At 41.1% G+C, this 23,263-nt stretch overlaps 1 protein-coding gene across 1 annotated transcript in view; it reads right to left on the bottom strand.

The window, feature by feature from the left end:
• Positions 1 to 3,224: 3,224 nt before the first annotated feature.
• The window catches only part of LOC121282822 (vitamin D 25-hydroxylase), a 37,916-nt gene continuing 17,877 nt past the window's right edge, over positions 3,225 to 23,263 (bottom strand). Inside the window, exons 2-5 of the mRNA XM_041196637.1 lie at positions 20,219 to 20,360; positions 5,973 to 6,605; positions 4,918 to 5,247; positions 3,225 to 3,400 (exon numbers count right to left, since the gene is read on the bottom strand). Coding sequence (XP_041052571.1) covers positions 3,225 to 3,400; positions 4,918 to 5,247; positions 5,973 to 6,605; positions 20,219 to 20,360 — 1,281 coding nt within the window. The remainder of the gene's footprint in view (positions 3,401 to 4,917; positions 5,248 to 5,972; positions 6,606 to 20,218; positions 20,361 to 23,263) is intronic.

Here is a 23,263-nt window from a genome sequence, read left to right as displayed (position 1 = left end):
TTAAAGAATTGGCATTAAGATCTGTATATCCACTGCGACCACAACATATTCTAATCAGTCAAAGAAACTGGGAAAGAAAAGGTGAAATGTTAAAATACTCTGGATTGGCTCACATTTAGCTACGCTGCCTAATTCTCACAGAGAAAGCAATATGAAACATTGTAGTTTTAAACTAATGAATAGTTTGGCATTGTCAATAATTGCAAGTAGACCTGCATTTTGATTGCATTCAGTAGGTGGTCTGTCATTGGAAACACATTACAATGGAGAACCTTTCCAGTTACTATTTGCTAGTTGACAAAATTATCATCAAAATACTTCTAGTTTCCATGTTGCAGGAATACAGCTAAACATTTAAATTTCAATATCGGGAGCAATTGTTAAAAAGAGAAGTAGAAGGACAGGTGGTCTTTCAATATTTTTCAGTTTCAGTTTACTGTTGCTGTGTTCAATAAAAATTGTGGAAAGTGATTAATCAACCGAGTTCCCAAAGAAGAAGAAAAGGGTTAGTTAAAGAAACCACCTGGACCATGAATATAAATAACCTTATTTTATTCTATATTGTATCTTTATTACTTCTCAAAAAGTTTTGAAAGTACTGTATAAAACAAGTCACATGTAAATAGCTGATAAATCAAGCTGAATCATAGAATTACATTCACAGAAATTACAACACATGCATAAGCTATTCACCTTAACCTACGTTTCTGTTCATTTAAGGGATATGGGGATAGTGTGGGAAGGTGGAGTTGAGGTAGAAGATCAGGCATGATCATATTGAATGGCGGAGTAGGTTCGAAGGGCCGAATAACCTACTCCTGCTCCTATTTCTTATGTGATTATCCTTCACACAAATCCCCTTAATCCCCTGTTCCTTCTTGCTACACAGATACCTTTATTTTCCTTTAACCACCTGTTCTTGAAATTTGACGTGGTCTTGGAACTGAAGCAGAAACTGGAATTGCATTCCAGAACTTCGCTTTGCTTCCTGGTATTAATGTCTAGCATTTCACATTTGTTTTATATGCACACATGATCTTCCATCAATAAATTCTAATACAAAGAATGCTTCATACATGCAATTATGCAAACTATAATAAACTAATTGGTAGCGAAACACAGGAACCCGAAAACCAGTGCCAACAAGAACAGGGTAGAAGAAATAAAAAAAATTCTAACTACTATAGCCATATTGTACTTACTGTCAAAAATTATATGGATTGTTTTCTTTGTTGTCACGTGGCTTCGACTTCTAAATTATTAAACAAAATGGTTTGAAACAGTACTGTACTCAATTCCACAATCATCCTGTTTATAATTACCATTCAGCAAAAGAGGTGCTGTAAAGACAGTTTGAAAATACTCTTGCTCAAAGAGTGATTGTGAATAGGAGTGCATTGTTTTTCTGCATGATTCGTATCAGTTTGATTAGATAGGAGGACAGTCGAACAAACGCTAATGTCCTCCTTGAAGCCAGGTCCAGAAGCATTCAGGCAAAACCCCTTCAAAAATCAACTTTGATGGACTGGACGGTGTCCAGATGGCCAAAAACTCTCTTCTCTGTCACGTCCTGTTCTCTCAACTCTTAAATGGCCAATGTTCCAAGAGACGACAAAGAAAACACTTCAAAGTCATTCTGGAGCTCTCCTTGAAGTGAGGTGGCATCAAAATGAATGATTGGTAGAAGCTTGATACCAATTGTTCAGAAAGGCCACAACTTGTCCATCAAGCTATTACATTTTAAGTCTGAGTGCCTTCGTGATGAGGCATTGCAGAGGCAAAGGAGAAAAGAAAGGAAGCAAATCCTGCACTCCAGATCCCACCGCCTCGTGGGACATCCTCCCCCATGTGCCTGAAGATCTGCGGGTTGAGAATCAGCCTGCTCAGTCCCATGAAGACCCATGACAGAAACTCGTGACCCTGAATAGATGTCATCCATAAAGTGACGGACAGCCAACACATGATTCATATCCTGTCTTCACTGGGCTAATAAAATAAAGTACTTCCTTATAGAAAGGAAGGGTATCTGGTCACTGAGGACCATACTTGCATATTATATAGCAGTTGGTTATAGAGTACTGCTGGCTGAGGCTTGCGTTTAAGTGAGTACAGAGGGTAGGGAGAAACATGCCATTTACCAGAAACTAAGGCTAGAACCTGGGTGCAGGGCTATTTTCTTACATGAGCCAACTTAACTGTTTCATGTTCTGCATTGTAGTTAGAGCTGACACAGCAATGCAACTGTTAGTCTTAACAGCCTAGTTTAAAGATACTAAAGTTTTTTTTAAGTGTTTGTAGTTTAGAAAGAAAAATAAGGAGAAGTTACACAAGCAATATGGTGCAATTTTAAAGGGGGTGCAAGAACAGAAATAGCTGGGGGTCTACATAAACAATTCTTTGAAGGTGAAATGCCAAGTTAGAATAAATCATTGAATGATGCAACTATTCGGTACATTTTGCTCTTTGAAAGAGCTATAAGCAGTTGATGTGAAAAATATGGGATGCTTGATTTTGTTGAGGCACAGAATACAAAAGCAAGAAAGTGATGCTAAACCATTAGAAATTATTTGTCGGGCCTCATCTGGAGTATTGCGTGCAATTCTGGACACCACAGTTTCTAATTTATGTCAAGGCTTGAGAAAGGGCGCAGAGGAGATTTACTAGGATTATAGCAAGGATGAGAGACTGGAGAAACTGAGATTAATTTCCTTAGACATAGAATTATTAAAGAGAAACTGTTTCTGCTGGCTGGAGAATTGGTAACCAGTGATTTGGCAAAAGAACCAAGTGGGAGATGAGAAGTGTTTTTTTACACAGGCGATAGTTACGAAAAATTGACATGGTCTTGGAACTAAAAAAGGTGGTGGAAGCAGATTTAATAGTAATCTTGAAAATAAAATTCTGTATACTTGAAAAGGAGAGATTTGCAGGACTATGGGAAAAGAGCAGAAGAGTGGATGAATTAGATCGTGCTTTTAAGTGCTGGCCCAGGCACTATTTGCTGAATGTCCTTCTTGTACACCTGTATGATTCTATAGCCTTTTGGGGAGATATCACATTACCTCAATGTAGGATTAGTTAGATCACTAGATTAAAGCATAGATTTAGAAAAACAAAAGAGAAATCAGCTACACCAAACATTTAGAAAATTAAATTTCACTTTTCTCCACCCACCCCCACCATTATGAAATTATTTGTTTTAATAGGTCATTATTGAGATTATTTCACCGTCTTTCAAATGAGATAAGATATGGATTAGGCTGCAATGTCATTCCCAGTTTGGGTTTCAGATTTGGTATAGTTCCTGGTGGAAAATGAAGATGAAATCTTTGCAATAACATGGTAAAAAACAGAAATAGCTCCATTCTTGCAAGGTGTTCTCCAAGACAACGCCTTCGTCCTATGAAAAATGGAATTGATGACTAGTTTCAAATGAAAATGAAAACCATCTCATTGTGTAATAACCCTTGTTCCTCCTCAAAGTATTCAATATTATTAGTCCCATGCTGCTCACCCCAATGCTATCATCAATGATACAATTTATTTTTGTATATTATACATGAGATATGGCCATGAAAATAACAACAAGGTTAATGGTGCTCACCATTTTTTATGTGCAAATCTAAAAGTTGCTGTCTGAAATGTGCCATGGCATGAAAATGGTGTGAAATTCCTGTACTCAAGTCAAAGATGCAGACCAAATTTATCTCAAAAAATGAAGTCAAGGCATTCCAGTCTATGTTTCCTTTTAAAGGTGTTGTAAGTCTTAATTATTGCAAAAGAACCTCTCTGGCACTGAAAACTAACCTTTACAAATATGAATTCACAATCTACAGCTTTTAATTGTTGTGAGAGATTATTAAAAAAATATATTTTTCTTTGTGTCTTCTCTTTTTCTCAATCTACTTGTTGTTTTCCTCTATTTATTCCACTTTGTGTCAAAAGTTCAATATCAGAATTCACTATTCTAACTTATACTGCTTGGTTTAGATCTGTGCTGCTCCTTAACAATTCTTCAATCTTACTGCTTATGGAGATGCACAATTGTTTGCCCTGTCCTGTTCTCCCAGGTTTTAGAAGCCTGTAGATGGCGTCATGCAGTGTGGCTGTCCCACTGATAGCAACTTGCCATACAAAATCCCATAGAAAGTCTCTGGGGAAAATACAAATCTAATGAACAGCTCACAGCACCATCTAGCACAATATGTTTAAAAGATCAGATGTGAAAATATTCATAAGTGTTTACAAATTATCATTTATGAGCATAATTATGCCGCGTACAGAATATTAGGATACTATGAGAACATCTTCCAACTCCAAACCAGGGAAACCTGAAAGTGCTGCAGGTTTTTAAAAAATCTGACTTGTTCCCATAAGCTCTTGGAGGCTTTCTCTAAATGAGATACATTCCACAGTTACCCTCGAGTAACCACCCAAATGTATTCTCTATTGTGTAATCTCTGATCGCAAGCTGCTTAAAAGTAAAAGTCAAGCCTTATTCTATTCTTGCTGGACATCTTTATACATGTACTTTGCAATAGCACCTAATAGGTAGTTTTCAGGAGCAGGAACTTTGACTAAATCTTCTCTCAGAAACTATCATACCCCAGCTAATTTTGAACCTGGGACTTATGTCTGCTCCCTTTTCCAGTGAACCATTTAGAGAGTTCCCTAGATGTACGTTTTAACATGTTTCTTCCAGAACTCAGTAATGCATGCACCTTTCCATGACAGCTGTATATAAATGCGGCAGCACCACAGCAGCACTTTTGAAAGCATTCCAAAAAATATTTAATAATCACTAAAGAGAAAGATTTTTAAAATTTTGAACCAATGTCAGCAATATTGCTCTACCTAATTCACTTGCACCACCTCCTTATCAAAACGCAACATGCATTCACACAGCTAATTACTTACCAATAGAAAATGGAATAAATGCTTCCTTCTTCACAAATTGCTTGTTGTTGTCCAGAAATCTCTCGGGACAAAATATGTCAGGAGTGCTCCAATATTTCTCATCAAAGTGTACAGAGTAAAGATTTGTTATAATTGTTGTTCCCTTTGGAATGGAATAACCTCGAACAACAGTGTTCTGGGCAGTTGCATGGAAAATACCAAGTGGAGCTATATTGCAAAATCTAAGAATTTCATGTAGAACTGCCTCTGTGTATGGCATCTGTGACTTGTTTTCCAGAGAAGGCACTTGATTTTTTCCCACAACAGTGTCAATTTCTTGATGTACTTTTTCTGCAAAGGACGCAAATAAAAATCGTGATTTCTTTCACTATACATTTGAAAAAGTACACTTACTAAAGAGCACTTCAGAACTATTATGGAAATGATAGCGGTTAAGTGGGAATAGATAAGAAAGTACTAATCTGATTGAGATGTTCAAATGACATTGAAATCTTCAAAATGAAAACCTTGAGAAGTTTTTCGATTGCTTAAGCCATGATAGACTACTTGTATACCTCTCCTACTTGCCCAGTATTCAATATTATTCTGAGTAAATGAACTTAAGTATTGGTACCACATTTTTTTCATTCCATTGGGCAATGGAATAAATGGTGTGGGACCTCAAGAATTCACTATTGTTCAAATGAATCAATATTTTTCTGTGCTTACAGTAGCTTACAATGACTTTTCATACACTGGCAAAAATAAGATTGCAATATGAAATTTGCCTCACAAACCATAACCAGGCAACTGCATTGAACAAATAGTTGTCTTCAATTTTTCTAGTAGAACTGAAGGGGAAGATTTACTTGAATAACAATTGTACATTGCCAATGAACTCAAGTGAACTTTGATATTTAATCATTTAAATTTAGGTTGGGTTAAAGCTTTCCCATAAGGATCGAAGTCAGAAAGAAGCTGGTTGAAATTCACAATAAGAATTGTGATTAATTACTTTACTTTATCAACTCAAAATATCTGTGAAATGTCAGTGTATTCTATGACTGTTTTCTCACCTTGAATATTTGGATACAGTGCCATGTACAAGATGGCCCATCTAAGTGCATTAGTTGTAGTCTCAGTTCCAGCTATAATAAGTTCCCCGACAGTAAAAATTAAGTTTTCTGTTGACAAGGAAGATTCAGGATCATTAATGTTCTTTTCCATTTCGTCCAAATATAAATCAATGAGATGCCGGGGTTTCTGTGATGTTCTGTTTTGTGAAAACCGCTGTATAATCTTCTGCAAAAAGTCATAAACTTCTGCTGCATTTTTAAACAAACGCTGATGTTTTCCAAAGGGCAGGATCCCAATCCAAGGGAAAGCATTGTACAAGAATGCCCATACACTGGCTGCCAATTCAATATTTTCACTAAATATCTCAATCATATGCTGATACTCTGTATCATCATATGTGAAACGCTCTCCAAAAGTAATTAGGTTTGTGATGTTGGAAACTGCGTTAGTTACAAGACACTTGGCATCAAATGATTTTCCTTTGTATGTGTCAATAGCATCTAAAAAAAACATACATTCCTCAAAAATTTTGTTTTCAAAGTCCTTTTGGCCTGGTCCAAAACAGCGAAAGCTGTTGACAGTAATTTTACGATGGTCAGTCCAACCACGATCATATTTGGAATTCAACAGCCCTGGGAAAAGAACATTTTTTTAAAAACACAATATTGATGCACTTTCCAATGCCGTCAAGTTAACTAACACAACATATGAAAATTAGGATTGGTCTGAGACATGACACAATTGATTAGCATGAATCACTTCTTTTACAATGTAACACTCCCAGTGCAGGACAGACCCACCAGAGGAGGCTGCACAAAGATATACATTCAGGAAAAGTGGCCCTGGGAATCCTCACCATTGACTCCGGACCCCATGAAGTCTCATGGCATCAGATGAAAGGTGAACATGGCAACCGCCTACTGATTATCACCCACTTCCCTCCCTCAACTGATGAATCATTATCTCCTCCATGCTGAACACCACTTGGAAGAAGCATTGAGGGGAGCAAGGGCACAATGTGCTCTGGGTGGGGGACTTCAACATCCATCACCAAGAGTGCCCTAGCAGCACCACTACTGACTAAACTGGCCGAGTCAGCCTGCAACAGGTGGCGAGGGAACCAACAAAAGGGAAACACATACTTGACCTTGTCTTTACCTAACTACCTGTGAAAGCTGCATCTGTGCATGACGGTATTGATAAGAGGGACCATTGTACAGTCCTTGTGCAGACAGAGTCCTATCTTCACACAGAGGGCATCTTCCATTGTCATGTAGCACTACCACTATTCTAGATGGGATTGATCCAGAACAGATCTAGCAACTCAGAACTGGGCATCTATGGGATACTGTAGGGCACCAGAAACAGCAGAATTATATTGAACCAGAACCTGTAACCTCATGGTCCAGCATAACCCTCACTCTAATATTACCATCAGGCAAGGGAATCAACCCTAGTTCAATGAGGTGTGTAGGAGAGCATGCTAGGAATAGCATCAGGCATACATAAAAATGACGTGCCAACCTGGTGAAGCTACATGCCTGCTAAGCAGCAGCAGCAGCAGCCACAGCATGCTGTAAACAGAGCTGAGTGATTCCACAACCAATGGATCAGATCAAAGCTCAGGGGTCCTGTCACATCCGGTCATGAATGATGGTGGACAATGAACTTTTCCTAAGAAAGTAGATAACTTAGTCATAGAGGTCTACAGTACAGAAAAAGACCCTTTGGCCCATCGGGTCTGCGCCAGTCAAACAAGTACCTAACTATTCTAATCTCATTTTCCAGCACTAGACCCATAGCCTTGTGTGCCATGGCATCGCAAGTGCACATCCAAATACTTCTTAAATATTATGAGGGTTTCTGTCTCTACCACCCTTTCAGGCAGTGAGTTCCAGATTCCCATCACCCTCTGGGTGAAAAAAATCTTCCTCACGTCCCCTCTAAACCTCCTGCCCCTTACCTTAAATCTATGTCCCCCTGGTTATTGATGCCTCTACCAAGGGGAAAAGTTCCTCCCTGTCTACCTTATCTATGCCCCCCATAATTTTGTACACCTCAACCATGTCTCCCCTCAATTTTCTCTGCTCCAGGGAAAATAACCCAGTCTATCCAATTTCTCCTCATAACTAAAACTCTCCAGCCCAGGCAACATCCTGGTAAATCTCCTCTGCACTCTCTCTAGTGCAATCGCATCCTCCCTATAATGCAGATTCCAGAACTGCACGCAATACTCTAGCTATGGCCTAACCAGCATTTTATACAGTTCCAGCATAACCTCCCTGCTCTTACATTCAATGCCTCGGCTAATAAAGGTAAGTATCCCATATGCCGCCTTAACCACCTTATCTACCTGTCCCGCTACCTTCAGGGACCAGTGGACGTGTATACCAAGGTCTCTCTGATCCTCGGTCCTTCCCAGGGTCCTACCATTTATTGTATATTCCCGTCATACTTCCCCTCATTATATTTCATCTGCCATGTTCTTCTGCACCACTCAACTTGTCTATTTCCCTTTGCCTCTTTACCTCCTCAAAGTTTACTTTCCCACCAATCATTTGTATCATAAGCAAACTTGAAAACATTACCCTGGGTACTCTCATTTAAATCATTGAGACAGATTGTAAATAGCTGAGGTCCGAGCACTGATCCTAGCAGTACCCCACTAGTTACATCCTGCCAATCTGAAAATGATCCTTTTATTTCTACTCTGTTTTCTGTGCATTAACTAACTTTCTGAATGTCAAATAAGCTGTCTGGCAGAATGGAAACTATCAAATGATCGATAAAAGGGTGAAGCGTTAGAACTGGATGTTGTCAATATGCATGTGAAAGCTGACCGTGCATTTGTAGATGATGTTGCCAAGGGCCAGTTAGTGGGAAAGGCAAAGGAGAAGATTAAGGATAGATCTTTCAGGGGTTCCTTTGACACTGACAGCAACAAAGAGCTGCCAACCTCTGATTGGCCTACAGCTCTTGGGGTGGGTGGAGGGCAGGATTTCCGCCCATGGGGTCCTTGATCCTGAGAAAGGCCCACTGCTGTCCAGTTAAGTGCCTGATTGGCACTTAATACCAGCGGGCTTTCCCCAAATGAGGCAACGTGGGGCTCTCTCGAGCTCTCCAGCGGCAGTCAAATCCCTGGGTTAAATTCCACCCCAACAGTGCAGGAAGAGGGGTTTGAAAACGCAGTTAAATGTGCTGAAAAGGAGATAGGAGTGGCCTGCATCATTCAGGATGATCTGAGGCAATAGGCGGCTTCAGAAAAGTGAACTACACTCGTTCTTGATTTGGACAAGACAATTTTGGCCATTGGTGATAAAAGTGCAGATGATATCCAAAATCTGACAGCCAAATAGTGGCAGTGGAATGAAGTCCAGTTGTAAACAGGGTAGGAATGAAGAGCTTGCAGCAGCCAACTGATTGACTTTTGCCTTTCCGCAAACAAAACTGAATGCCCTTTCTATGTGGGTGTGCATTTTCAATCAGTGTATAATAGGTGTTAATGAAGTACAATGCCCCATGTTTTCACCATCTCATTTAAATGCCATCTGCTAGAAATAATAATTAACTATGTGGTCAATAAATTGGGAGTAAAAGATCACTGCTCCATTCCCACACCCAATTTTGCTTCCATTTTCCAGTACCATATTTTTGCATCAAATATTTTATTTTCAAGGTAATAAACTCCAAATAATAACCTGGAATTAATATATTTTATATTACAATATAGATTCTATCCAAAAATAGGAGAAAATGAGTTCAATAATTTCTGCAATCCTAGCCACAGAAATAAATTTATTCTTCAATCTTTAAAATGACCACAGTTTACAAAGAGAAAAAAATCCTGAAACATGAGGGAAGTTTAAGAATAGCCACTACTTTGCCTTAGATCCCATTTTATTTTTGGAAAAAAATGATTCTACAATGCTGCCTAACACTATTACTTGGTAACTAACCGTGAGATCTGAAACAACCATTCTATCTCACTATCAGTCTCAATTTCTATAACAATGATGGTCAAAAGATCAAGGAACACTACTGTTAATTTTCTGTAATACTCAAGCTTCTCACATCCTTTACAGTTTGTTATGGCAACACAGCTTTTTTAATTCTTTCATGGAATGTGAGCATCACTGGCAAGGCCCAGCATTTGTTGCCTATCCCTATCTTCCCTTGAGAAACTGGTCATGAGCTGCATTCTTCAACCGCTGCAGTTCATGTGGTGCAGATATGCCCACAATGCTGTTAGGAAGGGAGTTCACAGTTTTGACCCAGCAACAGCAAAGGAATAGTGAAGATGGTGTGTGGCTTGGAGGGGAAGTTACAGGTGTAACCTAATTGACTGATCTCAATAAGCAAAAGGTTTCATTTTCTGTTAATGGTTAGTAAATTGTACAGTTGAGTAGATTAGATATGATACAGCATTATGGAATAATAGAATGCTTACAGCACAGAAGGTAGTTTCTATCTATCTACTCTGTCTAGACCCCTCTTGATTTTGAACACTTCTATCAAATTTCCTCTCAACCTTTTCCAAGGAGAATAACCCCAGTTTACCCAATCTATCTGTTTAACTGAAATCTCTTATCGCTGGAACCATGCTCATAAATCTTCTATTCACTCTCTCTAAAGCCTTTACATTCTTCCTAAACTGCAGTGCCCAGAATTGGACATAATTATCCAGCTGAGGCAGAATCTCAGTTTTATAAACATTCACCATAACTTTCTCTATTTATAAAACCCAGAATCCCATGTGCCTTTTTAACCAATTTCTCGACCTTTCCTGTCACCTGCAAGGATTTGTGCACATATACCCCAGGTCTCTTTGTTCTTGCACCCCCTTAAGAATTATGCCTTTTTAATATTGTCTCTCCTTGTTCATCGTACAAAAATGTACCACGTCACGCTTCTTTACATTAAATTCCCTCTGCCATGTCTACCCATTCAACCAGCCTGTCTATGTTCTCTTGAAGTCTATCACTATCCTCAATACAGTTCACAATATTTCCAGGGTTTGTGTCATCTGCCAATTTTGAAGTTGTGCCATGCACACCCAAGTCTAGATCAACATACATCAAGAAAAGCAAGTCGTCCTAGTAGAGACCCTGTTAACTTTATCTCAGATTATTGTCTCTAAAAGTTTCCCACCACCGATGTTAAACTGACAGGCTTATAATTGCTGGCTTTATCCTTATATTCTTTTTGAATAAGGATGTCAACATTTGCAATTCTTCAATCCTCTGGCACCACTGCCACCCCCCAGTATTGAAGGAGAAATGGGAGATTACGGCCAATACCTCCATACTTTCTACCCTCCTTCAGCATCCTTGGTTGCATCCCAACCAGTCCTGGTGACTTATCAACTTTAAGTACAACGAACCTTTCCAGTAGGAACATAGGATTTAGGAGCAGGAAGAGGCCCTTCTAGCCTGCTGCGCCATTTAATACGATCATGGCTGATCTTATCTCAGTGGTCTCAGCACCACTTTCCTATCTCCCTGCCATAACCCTTGACTCCCTGGCCTATCAAAAATCTATTTTAACTCTGCCTTGAATAAATTCAATGACCCATCCTCCACTGCTCTCTGGGGAAGAGAATTCCACATACAACAGCCCTCAAAGAAAAAATTTCTCCTCATCTGAGTCTTAAAAGGGAGACCTTTTGTTTTTAAACTGTGTCCCCTAGTTCTAATTCCCTCACAAGAGGAAATAGTCTCCTGGTATTTACCCTGTCATGCCCCTCAGGATCTTGTAGTTTAATATCTCCTCTTAATCATTTTTTAGCTCATCTAGTATCTCAGCTACCTCCACTCACTATGACTCTGGCAAAGGCAGATGCAAAGAACTCATTTAGTATCCCAGCCATACCCTGTACTTCCCTGTGTAGATCCCCATTTTGGTCCTTATTTAGCCCCACCCCTTCTCTTACCACCCTTTTACTATTCATATGCTTATGCAGGACTTTGGATTTCCTTTCTTGTTAACTACCAGTCTTTTCTCATAGTTTCTCACTTGTCATCTGTCATACGTGCACATCTTATGTTTCATCTTACTCTCTATCTCTTTTGTCATCCAGAGAGTTCTGGCTTTGGTTCCCCCTCATGGGAATGTACCATAGCTGTACTTGAACCTTTCTAAAAGCAGCTCATTGTTTTATTATAGGTTTGCCTGCTACTCTTTGATTCCAATATATCTGGGGCAAATCTGTTCTCACCCACTGAAATTGGACCATCTCAAATATAGTATTTTTATTTTAGATTGCTCCTTGTCCTTTTCCGCAGCTAACCTAAACCTTATGATACTATGATCACTATTTCCTAAACGTTCCACAACTGACACCTGATCCACTTGTCCCACCTCATTCCCCAGAACTAGATCCACTAATGCCTCTTTTTTCATTGGCTTGGAAACATACTAATCAATAAAATTCTCCTGAACACACTTCAGGAACTCTACCTCCTCTTTACCCTTTACAGTTTTACTATCCCAGTCTATATTAAGGTAATTAAGGCCTTCATTATCGCTACTCTATAATTTTTGCATCTCTATGTAATTTATCTGCAAAGTTTCTCCTCTATATCTTTATCACTGGTAGTCAGTAGTTTGATGGTACCTCTATTGTTTCTTTATATATTCTTTATTTCTTTATTCCAACCAAATAGATTTTGTCCTTGACAAGGACCATCCTCTATTTCTGGGAATAAGCTTCAGCTAACAGCTAACAACTAATCCCACTGATTCCCACAGCTACCTTGACTACACTTCCTCCTAACCTGCTTCCTGTAAGGACTCTTCCATTTTCCCAGTATCTCTGTCGAATCTGTTCTAATGACCGCTTTGCAGAACACCTGCGGTCTGTCCGCAAGAATGACCCAAACCTCCCTGTCGCTTGCCATTTTAACACTCCACCCTGCTCTCTTGCCCACATGTCTGTCCTTGGCTTGCTGCATTGTTCCAGTGAAGCCCAACGCAAACTGGAGGAACAACACCTCATCTTCCGACTAGGCACTTTACAGCCATCCGGACTGAATATTGAATTCAACAACTTTAGGTCGTGAGGTCCCTCCCCCATCCCCACCCCCTTTCTGTTTCCCCCTTCCTTTTCTTTTTTTTTCCAATAAATTATATAGATTTTCCTTTTCCCACCTATTTCCATTATAAAAAGAGAAAAAGGAAAAAAAAAATTATTTATTTTTTTATTTTATTTTTTTTTTTACATCTTTTATGCTCTCCCCACCCCCACTAGAGCTATACCTTGAGTGCCCTACCATCCATTCTTAATTAGCACATTCGTTTAGATAATATCACCATCTTTAACTTTAACACCTATGTGTTCTTTTGTATTATTGTTGTTGACATCTTTTGATGATCTGCTTCTATCGCTGCTTGTTTTTCCCAGAACCACACCCCCACCCCACCTCTCTCTCTCTCTCTCTCTCCGCCCCCCACACACACACCTTAAACCAGCTTATATTTCGACTCTTTCTTGGACTCGAACTCAAGTTCTGTCGAAGGGTCATGAGGACTCGAAACGTCAATTCTTTTCTTCTCCGCCGATGCTGCCAGACCTGCTGAGTTTTTCCAGGTAATTCTGTTTTTGTTTTTGTTTTGGATTTCCAGCATCCGCAGGGTTTTTGTTTTTATCTCTGTGTTTAATTGACTGCCACTGCTCTTCAAGAAATGCCTACCTCCTTGAAGAAGTTCTGTTCCTCTCTGCGACAAGATTTCCGTATCTCTCTTTTGCCCTGCTCACCTTCCTTGCTTTCCATTTCCCTCCTAGTGTTTGACAAGGTGTTTAATAAAACCTGCTTTCACAGCCACATCTCCTTTCTCAGTGACTGTCTCCATCTCTGACTTACCCCACGTGGATTTCAACTGAAATTCCACCCCTCATGTTTCGAACCCACCCAGGATTACAGGTATCTCCAGGACATAAAACGTTTCTTGGACTGCTGTTCCCGTCACATTCTGAAATCCACACTCAGTGCCATGCACCGCCATATGAACACACTCGACCTCTCCCTCCAGCAGCACCGCCGTACCCTTTTTCAAAGCTGCGCGTGCCCCCAGTTTCATTTTATCCTTCGGCTCATCCGACGCCTCAACAAGAAACTTTTTCTCTTTCTCTCAAGTACTAAGGAACGCAAACTCCAACAACTCATCGACACCAACACCCATCTAGGACCCTCCACCCCGGCCTGTCCCTCCGTCCCCACCCCATCTTCCAATCCCAACCCCAGCCGTGTATTCACCATACCCCCTGACCTTCCCCTCTCCGATGCTGAACGTTCAGTGCTCAGCAAAGGACTTAGTTTCATACCCTTACGCCCTCACCTCAATGAATTTCGGGCTCGGCATGATGCTGAACTCTTCTTCCGCCGTCTTCGTCTCCGGGCTCACTTCTTTGGGCAGGAGTCCTCTCCCAGTTCAACGGATTCTTTTACCCATCTCCAATATTCTCCCTCCACCTGGACCCCTCCCTCTGGATTCTTACCTTCTCTCGATCTTTTCATTGAGAACTGTCGGCGCGACATTAGTCATCTCAATTTCTCTGCTCCTCTCACCCATTCTAACCAGTCTCTCTCTGAACTTACTGCACTCCATTCTCTCAGGTCCAACCCTGACATTGTCATCAAACCCGCTGACAAGGGTGGTGCTGTTGTTGTCTGGCGCACTGACCTCTACCTCGCGGAGGCTGAGCGTCAACTCGCAGACACTTCCTCCTACCTCTCCCTGGACCATGACCCCACCACTGAACATCAAGCCATTGTTTCCAGGACTGTCACTGACCTCATCTCCTCTGGGGATCTCCCTCCCACAGCTTCCAACCTGATAGTCGCCCAACCTCGGACGGCCCGCTTCTATCTCCTACCCAAAATCCACAAACAGAACTGCCCCGGTAGACCGATCGTCTCAGCTTGCTCCTGCCTCACAGAACTCATTTCTCGTTATCTTGACTCCCTTCTCTCTCCCCTTGTCCAGTCCCTTCCCACCTACATCCGTGATTCCTCTGACACCTTACGTCACATCAACAATTTCCAGTTCCCTGGCCCCAACCGCTTCCTCTTCACCATGGACGTCCAATCCCTCTACACCTCCATCCCCCACCAGGATGGTCTGAGGGCCCTTAGCTTCTTCCTCGAACAGAGGCCCGAACAATCCCCATCCACCACTACTCTCCTCCGTCTGGCTGAACTTGTTCTCACGCTGAACAATTTCTCCTTCAACTCCTCTCACTGCCTCCAAATAAAAGGTGTGGCTATGGGTACCCGCATGGGCCCCAGCTATGCCTGTCTCTTTATGGGGTATGTGGAACATTCCTTGTTGCAGTCCTACTCCGGCCCCCTTCCACAACTCTTTCTCCGGTACATTGATGATTACTTCGGTGCCGCTTCATGCTCTCGTCGGGACTTGGAAAAATTTATTAATTTTGCTTCCAATCTCCACCCCTCCATCATTTTCACGTGGTCCATCTCTGACACTTCCCTTCCCTTCCTTGACCTCTCTGTCTCAATCTCTGGTGATAGACTGTCCACCAATATCCATTACAAACCCACTGACTCCCACAGCTATCTCGACTACAGCTCCTCACACCCCGCTTCCTGTAAGGACTCCATCCCATTCTCTCAGTTCCTTCGCCTCCGTCGCATCTGTTCCGATGATGCTACCTTCAAAAACAGTTCCTCTGACATGTCCTCCTTCTTCCTTAACCAAGGTTTTCCACCCATGGTCGTTGACAGGGCCCTCAACCGTGTCCGGCCCATCTCCCGCGCATCCGCCCTCACGCCTTCTCCTCCCTCCCAGAAACATGATAGGGTCCCCCTTGTCCTCACTTATCACCCCACCAGCCTCCGCATTCAAAGGATCATCTTCCGCCATTTCCGCCAACTCCAGCATGATGCCACCACCAAACACATCTTCCCTTCACCCCCCCTATCGGCATTCCGTAGGGATCGCTCCCTCCGGGACACCCTGGTCCACTCCTCCATCACCCCCTACTCCTCAACCCCCTCCTATGGCTCCACCCCATGCCCACGCAAAAGATGCAATACCTGCCCCTTCACTTCCTCTCTCCTCACCGTCCAAGGACCCAAACACTCCTTTCAAGTGAAGCAGCATTTCACTTGCATTTCCCCCAACTTAGTCTACTGCATTCGTTGCTCCCAATGTGGTCTCCTCTACATTGGAGAGACCAAACGTAAACTGGGCGACCGCTTTGCAGAACACCTGCGGTCTGTCCGCAAGAATGACCCAAACCTCCCTGTCGCTTGCCATTTTAACACTCCACCCTGCTCTCTTGCCCACATGTCTGTCCTTGGCTTGCTGCATTGTTCCAGTGAAGCCCAACGCAAACTGGAGGAACAACACCTCATCTTCCGACTAGGCACTTTACAGCCATCCGGACTGAATATTGAATTCAACAACTTTAGGTCGTGAGGTCCCTCCCCCATCCCCACCCCCTTTCTGTTTCCCCCTTTCTTTTCTTTTTTTTTTCCAATAAATTATATAGATTTTCCTTTTCCCATCTACTTGCATTATTAAAAAAAAATTATTTATTTATTTATTTAATTTTTTTTTTTTTACATCTTTTATGCTCTCCTCACCCCCACTAGAGCTATGCCTTGAGTGCCCTACCATCCATTCTTAATTAGCACATTCGTTTAGATAATATCACCAATTTTAACTTTAACACCTATGTGTTCTTTTGTATTATTGTTGTTGACATCTTTTGATGATCTGCTTCCATCACTGCTTGTTTGTCCCTACAACCACACCCCCACCCCACCTCTCTCTCTCTCTCTCTCTCTCCGCCCCCCACACACACACCTTAAACCAGCTTATATTTCAACTCTTTCTTGGACTCGAACTCAAGTTCTGTCGAAGGGTCATGAGGACTCGAAACGTCAACTCTTTTCTTCTCCGCCGATGCTGCCAGACCTGCTGAGTTTTTCCAGGTAATTCTGTTTTTGTTTCTGTTCTAATGATGCCACTTTCTGCACCAGTTCTTTCAATAGGTCCTCCTCTTTCCTCTGAGGATTCCCCTTCACCGTGGTTGACAGGGCCTTCAGCTATGTCCTTCCAATTTTCTGCACTTCTGCCTTCACCCCTTCCAGAACCCCTTTGCTCTCAAAATCCACCCCACCAGCCTCCACATCCAACAGATCATCCTTCACTATTTCTGTGACCAAATACATCATTCCCTCCCCTTTCAGTATCCCAAAGGCACTGTTCCATCTGTGACACCCTAGTCCACTCCACCATCACCTCTGACACATGCTCCCCTTCCCATGGTACCTTTCCATGCAAGTACAGGAGATGCAACACATACATTTTCACCTCCTCCCTTCCCAATGTCTAGGGCCCCAAACACTCCTTCCAGGTGAAACAGTGATTTACATTGCACTCTTTCAATTTAGTATACTGTATTCTCACAATGCAGTCTCCTGTACACTGGGGAGATTAAACACAGATTGGATGATTGCACTAATGAATACTTCTGTTCATTCTGCAATTGAGACCTTGAGCTTCAGATTACTTGCCGTTTTAATTATCTCACTCTGACCTCTGTCCTTGACCTCTCAAGCTGTTGCAATGAAACTCAACAAAAGCTCGAGTAACAGCACCTCATATTTCAAGTAGGTACTTTGCAACCTTCCAGACTTAACATCAAGTTAACAATTTTGGATCATAACCTCTACCCCCATTTTTTCAGACGAAGTGTTGGTATGTGATTCTGCTGTTTTTATTTACAGCTCCTCTATCCATCTTTTCGTCTTTACTTGTCCCATTACTGCTCCTTTATGCCTTGCACCATTATCCCTTTTGTCAGTTAATCATTCCTGTCTTCCAACTTATCATGGGCCTTCCATTTTGTTCTTCTCACACACTCCCACCACCCCCCCAGCCCACACCTGTTCCCCTCGCCTCTGTATTTTGGTTAAAGCCTGTTGCATCTCAAACTTTTCCCAATTTTGATAAAAATTTACTGAAACATTAACTCTGTTTCTCTCTCCACAGATGCTACCTGACTGCTGCATATCTCCAGCATTTTCTGTTTATACAGCAGATATAAAGCAGATTTATATAAACAGTTTATCAAGAGGCTGGATAGCTCCCTTGTCAGCTGACCCTAAATCATTGCTTGCTCACTTCCACATCTTCCACAGAATGCTGTAGCTGTAGCTTTCCAGCATTAAAAATGACGTGATTATAGCCTTGAGTTGTTTAATGATGAGAAATTATACAGGTTTGCATAGTTCTGTTTCTCTCCTAGTCAAAATAATAGAAGATACTGGAATTCAAATTTACATAAGAGGCTTATAAGACCACAAACTGAGCTGATAGGGTTTCTACTGTATGAATAAACTATATATATATAATATATAATTTTTTAAAAAACAAGTTTTAATCAGTACAATCATGTTCTACGTGAGTTGTCACCAAACTAACTGCAAATGGTGCAATGCATGGCAATTCTGGGAATGCACCAGTAGAGGGGACTAAACTCAAAGAATTTCCCCTTAATCTGTATTTAATATATGTTTTCCTCTACATATATGCTTACAAAGGAAAATTTCCTGAAAGATCTTTCCAGTAGCAATTAAGCAAAGTGCAGACTGGAAAAATGATATCAGCAATACACTCATTCATCATATTATTTAGGAATCTTTGTGAGCACTAAGTGTGTTGAAATGTTAATGATCAGTGTGTCATATTGTGACAAAATACAAGCTTTTATCTGCAATTTCAATACTGCCCAAACACACCCATATCAGTGCAGGGAAGTGCAAAAGAACATATCGAGTTTGTGGTTTTAACCATACTTGTGATGCTGACAAATTCTTTTTTAAAAATGCTAACTGATTACATTTTTAAAAAAGTTATAAATGGACTTTCCACTGGGAAAACTGTGCATTAATTTGTTTTTTCTTGTCAGCAATCAACTCTTTGCTGGACTTCACTTTTAAGTACTGGACTGCCCTGCAAATAACAAAAGCATTTTCTCTCATTGTTTTTTCTAAAAAAGCTATTGTTACGATCCCGTTTGGGACTGCTAACATTTAAAGAAGAAATCCAAACACCCAGCAATTAACCGACAGAACTGCACCACAATATTTCATGTTTTTCAACAAAAACAAACTATTATATGTCAAAAATAAATTGAACAAAGCAAGCACCACTAACTTAACACTCATGCTATAAACTCAGTTCTATTTTTTACTTCTTCCTTTATTTTACAAAATCTTGACGGTTCATTCACTTTTAATGGGACCAAGCCAAAGGTATGCCACAGCCCTCCAGAATTTACTTTAATTCTCCTCATTATTCCTGCTATTCCTCAATATACAAATTTCATAAGGATCCTTCCATTAGCTTTTGTCTAAGCAATCTCCCAATTTTCTTTATTGGCCATGGAATCTTCAGCTCCTTGTCCTGGCTTTGGGCATACATAAACTGCTTTTTCCCAGTTTGCCCCTACAGCTTCTCAGCAGCTCCTTCCAAGCTAACTATTCAAGCTGACTGCTTTCTGCCAGAAGGCTCAATGAGGACCACTGTAGATTTCTTCCACTAGCTGCTTTTTCCTCATGAAACCCAAACTGAACTGCCTACTTCTATCACTAAACACACAGATAAATTAAAGAAAATAACCTCCCATTGCACCACCCCCAACCCCACATCCTGTCTCCATGATGAAGTGGCATGCTTTGAGATGATTCAAACAGAAATGCAAACAAATTATTTACTCTTCAACATAACTCTTTGATTCTGCAATCGCTATGAATAATTTATATTGCTAATAGATATAACTGGCCTCTCTCTCTCGACTCCCTGGCTCCATTACAAGCTAAGAGGTGGATCATTCATTGTTCAAGATTTTTCACTATCAACTCTGACCTTGCAAGACAAACACAGGCTACCTTTTAAGTGTAATAAACCCAGGGTTGTTTGAGTTGCATTTACATCAGAGTTTTTAAAAATGAATTTCTCAACCAGATGATCCAGTTTTCTACAGTTAAAACATTAATTCTTAAAACCAAAAGTTATATTCTCAGACATATGACTTATGAACCAGGTATTCGAAACACTCTGTTTGTGCATTACTAAATGTTTCATTTTCATTGTGATATTCCAATGTACAGACCCTCTTTACTGTTAGATTTAAAAGCCACAAGAAAAAGTTGGACTACAAAAGATATCCCCAACTATAATCTTATGGCGAATGGTATTTATCACTTTGGGTTACCTCCCATGTTTGTCAGCTTTTTGAAGAGAGGTAGAGATGGCCTATCTGCAAAAATATCACTCTGGTGAACAAGGCATTCTTTAACTGCATCATACCCATTAACGATAACAGTTGATATACCACCAAGGTCAAGACTGTAAATCTGTTAAACAAGAAAGTGACATTTAACAATGAAATTAAGATACTGGTAAAGCATACCACCACAAAACACAATATATATGGAATAACTGTGTGCAATTTGAAATCTCTGAATTTTTTTTGCAATGGGTGTCACAGCAGACACAGTCACCACCTGCTTATATACTATATAATTAAATTAGTCATGGTACTAGTATTATTCCACTAGCTGATCACCAAATATTTTGTAATTTTCCTCAGCAGTAGGAAGTCTGGTACTCCTTACTTAACATGATGTCAATAAGATAAGGCAACTTACAACCTATGAAGGTTTGACATCTCACTTTTTAAAATTAAGTTTCTGTTTGCTTCTTATCATTTGGGATATTTTATATTCATCAAGGGAAGGGATGCGAAAGCAAGGGAATGAACACTCTGGCATTGTGGGAACCAGGTCATGTGTAGCACATTTAGATGCATGCTTCTTTTAACTTCCGCAACGAATCTTGACGCATTTAGTAGGATTTATCCTCAAGGCGCCAACACCAGTCTCTTCAACACTGGGAAGACCAATTGCAGACTGGGGACCGCTTTATGGCACAAGTCTGTTTGCCTACAAGTGTGACTCTGAACATTCAGCCACTTGTCAATTTAGTTCTGCATCTTGCTTCCATTCCGACCTGTCTTAGGCTTGCTGCAGTGTTCCAATGAAGCTCAATGCAATGTAACTGACCCTTAAATGACCTAGGAAGCCACTCAGTTTCTCAAGGGAAATTAGGGCCATGATTCCGATGTCTGAAGTGGAACCAATGGGAAAAACTGGGTGGGAAAAGCCAATGCAAATGCCATCCTCCTACTGACAAAGTGTGCTCAGCATGGTCTCATAATAACAAACGCCCTCTTCCACCAGAAGGACAAATACAAAATAACATGGAGGCATCCTAGATCAAAGCACTGGCACCTCCTGGAATATGACATTGCTCATGGGGAGTTGGTGGCATAATAGTAGTGTCACTGCACCAGTAATCCCGAGGACCAGGCTAATGCTCTGGGAACATGGGTTCAAAACCCACTATAGAAGCTGGTAGAATTTAAATTTAATGATGACTATGACAATTATCATCAATTGCTGTAAAAATCTATCTGGTTCACTAATATCCTTTAGGGAAGGAAATTGCTCATCCTTACCTGGTCTGGCGTACCTGTGACTCCAGATTCACAGCAACATGGTTGACTCTTAACTGCCCTCTGAAATGGTCCAGTAAGCCACTCAGTTCAAGGGCAGTTATGGGATGGACAACAAATGCTGGCCTTATCAGCAACACCCACATCTCATGAAAGAACAAACATAAATATGGGCCAAAAATCTAAGTGATGACTGTCTGTCTCACTCGATCTATGCAGGTGAATGATGCCTGCTGGACACATCACAGACTTGTTTGATCAGTGATGAACATTCAGCTAGCACCAATACATTGCACGGCCCAAAGGTTCCAAAGGAAGATCAATGTCTCAGCACTAAAGCATCCCAGCTGAAGAGAGGAATCCCACATGTGGCTCACAACCAAACTGAAAAATCTTCACATATCCAATTCAATTCCAGACCAGTGGGATCAAAGAAAGTCAGCTGTATTGGAGTCCTATGCCCGGCTATTGGGCTCAAACATTGTCCAGAACTGGTTCAATAAAAACGATGCTGAAATGAGTGACCTTCCAGAATAAAAAACAAGCAACCTTCATTGTCTGGCAGAACAACCCAAGGTCGCAAGTCAACAATGCAGCATTCCAACAGCTCAAGGCTGACATCCAAAGACAAGTCTGGAAGATAAAGGACATTTGATCAGAAAAGAAAGCCCAAAAGTTCCAACAGTACACTGGCAATCACGACATACAAAAGTTTTCTGAAGTCATCAAATTCTTCAACTGTGAATCATCATCAATGGGAGAGCTGCAACAAGCAATGAAACTAATGAAAAACAATAAAGCCTGCAGCCGCGATGGTATTCCAGCGGAGGCCTTCAAAGCTTGTGGGCTTTTGCTTATATCAAGATTCCATGCACTCATCCTACAGATTTGGGATGACAAGGAATCCCACACCATCATCACCCCCACCTCGCCCCCAGCTTCAGGAATGCAACACTAGTAACTGTCTTCAAGAAGGGAGATAAATCATGCTGTAGAAACAATTGAGGTAAAATCAAGGAAAATCCACATTTTCCTTAATTGCCTAATGCCTGTGGCTGAGGAGGAGGTATCCTCCCAGATACACAGTGGCTTTCAACTTTCCTGAGGAACCTCCGACATGGTTTTTGTTACCGAAAATCCAAGAGAAATGGCAAGAACAACACCAGGGGCACTTCATTGTATTCACTGACCTGACAAAGCATTTGATTCAGTAAATCGTAAGGCTCTGTGGATTGTGCTCTAAAGATTTGGATGTCCGTAAACTTCATCACAATCCTGCAACTGATAGAAAGCTTCAAGCAAGACTGTGTGATAATCCACATACTATTTGCAATCTACCTCGACAGTGACTATTTACCTCATCAAAGATCAACTACCCTCTGGTGTCAGTATTAAATACTGTCCAGATGGAAAACTTTTTAACCTCAGTTGCCTCCATACCAAAACTAAACTGACCACCATTGACATAATTCCAGACCATCACCACCCTCTGGTTAAAAAAGTTAGTCATCACATCCCCCCTAAACCTCCTGCCCCTCACCTTGAACTTATGCCCCCTTGTTACTGACCCTTCAACTAAGGGGAACAGCTGCTACCTATCCAACCTGTCCATGCCCCTCATAATCTTGTACACCTCGATCAGGTCGCCCCTCAGTCTTCTCTGCTCCAACAAAAACAACCCAAATCTATCCAACCTCTCTTCATAACTTACATGTTTCATCCCAGGCAACATCCTGGTGAATC

The sequence above is a fragment of the Carcharodon carcharias genome, chromosome 10 (genome assembly GCF_017639515.1).
Source record: "Carcharodon carcharias isolate sCarCar2 chromosome 10, sCarCar2.pri, whole genome shotgun sequence".
Classification (NCBI taxonomy): Eukaryota; Metazoa; Chordata; class Chondrichthyes; order Lamniformes; family Lamnidae; genus Carcharodon; species Carcharodon carcharias.
The sequence above is the reverse complement of the archived record's forward strand: the minus strand, read 5'-3'. Positions and strand labels throughout refer to the sequence as shown.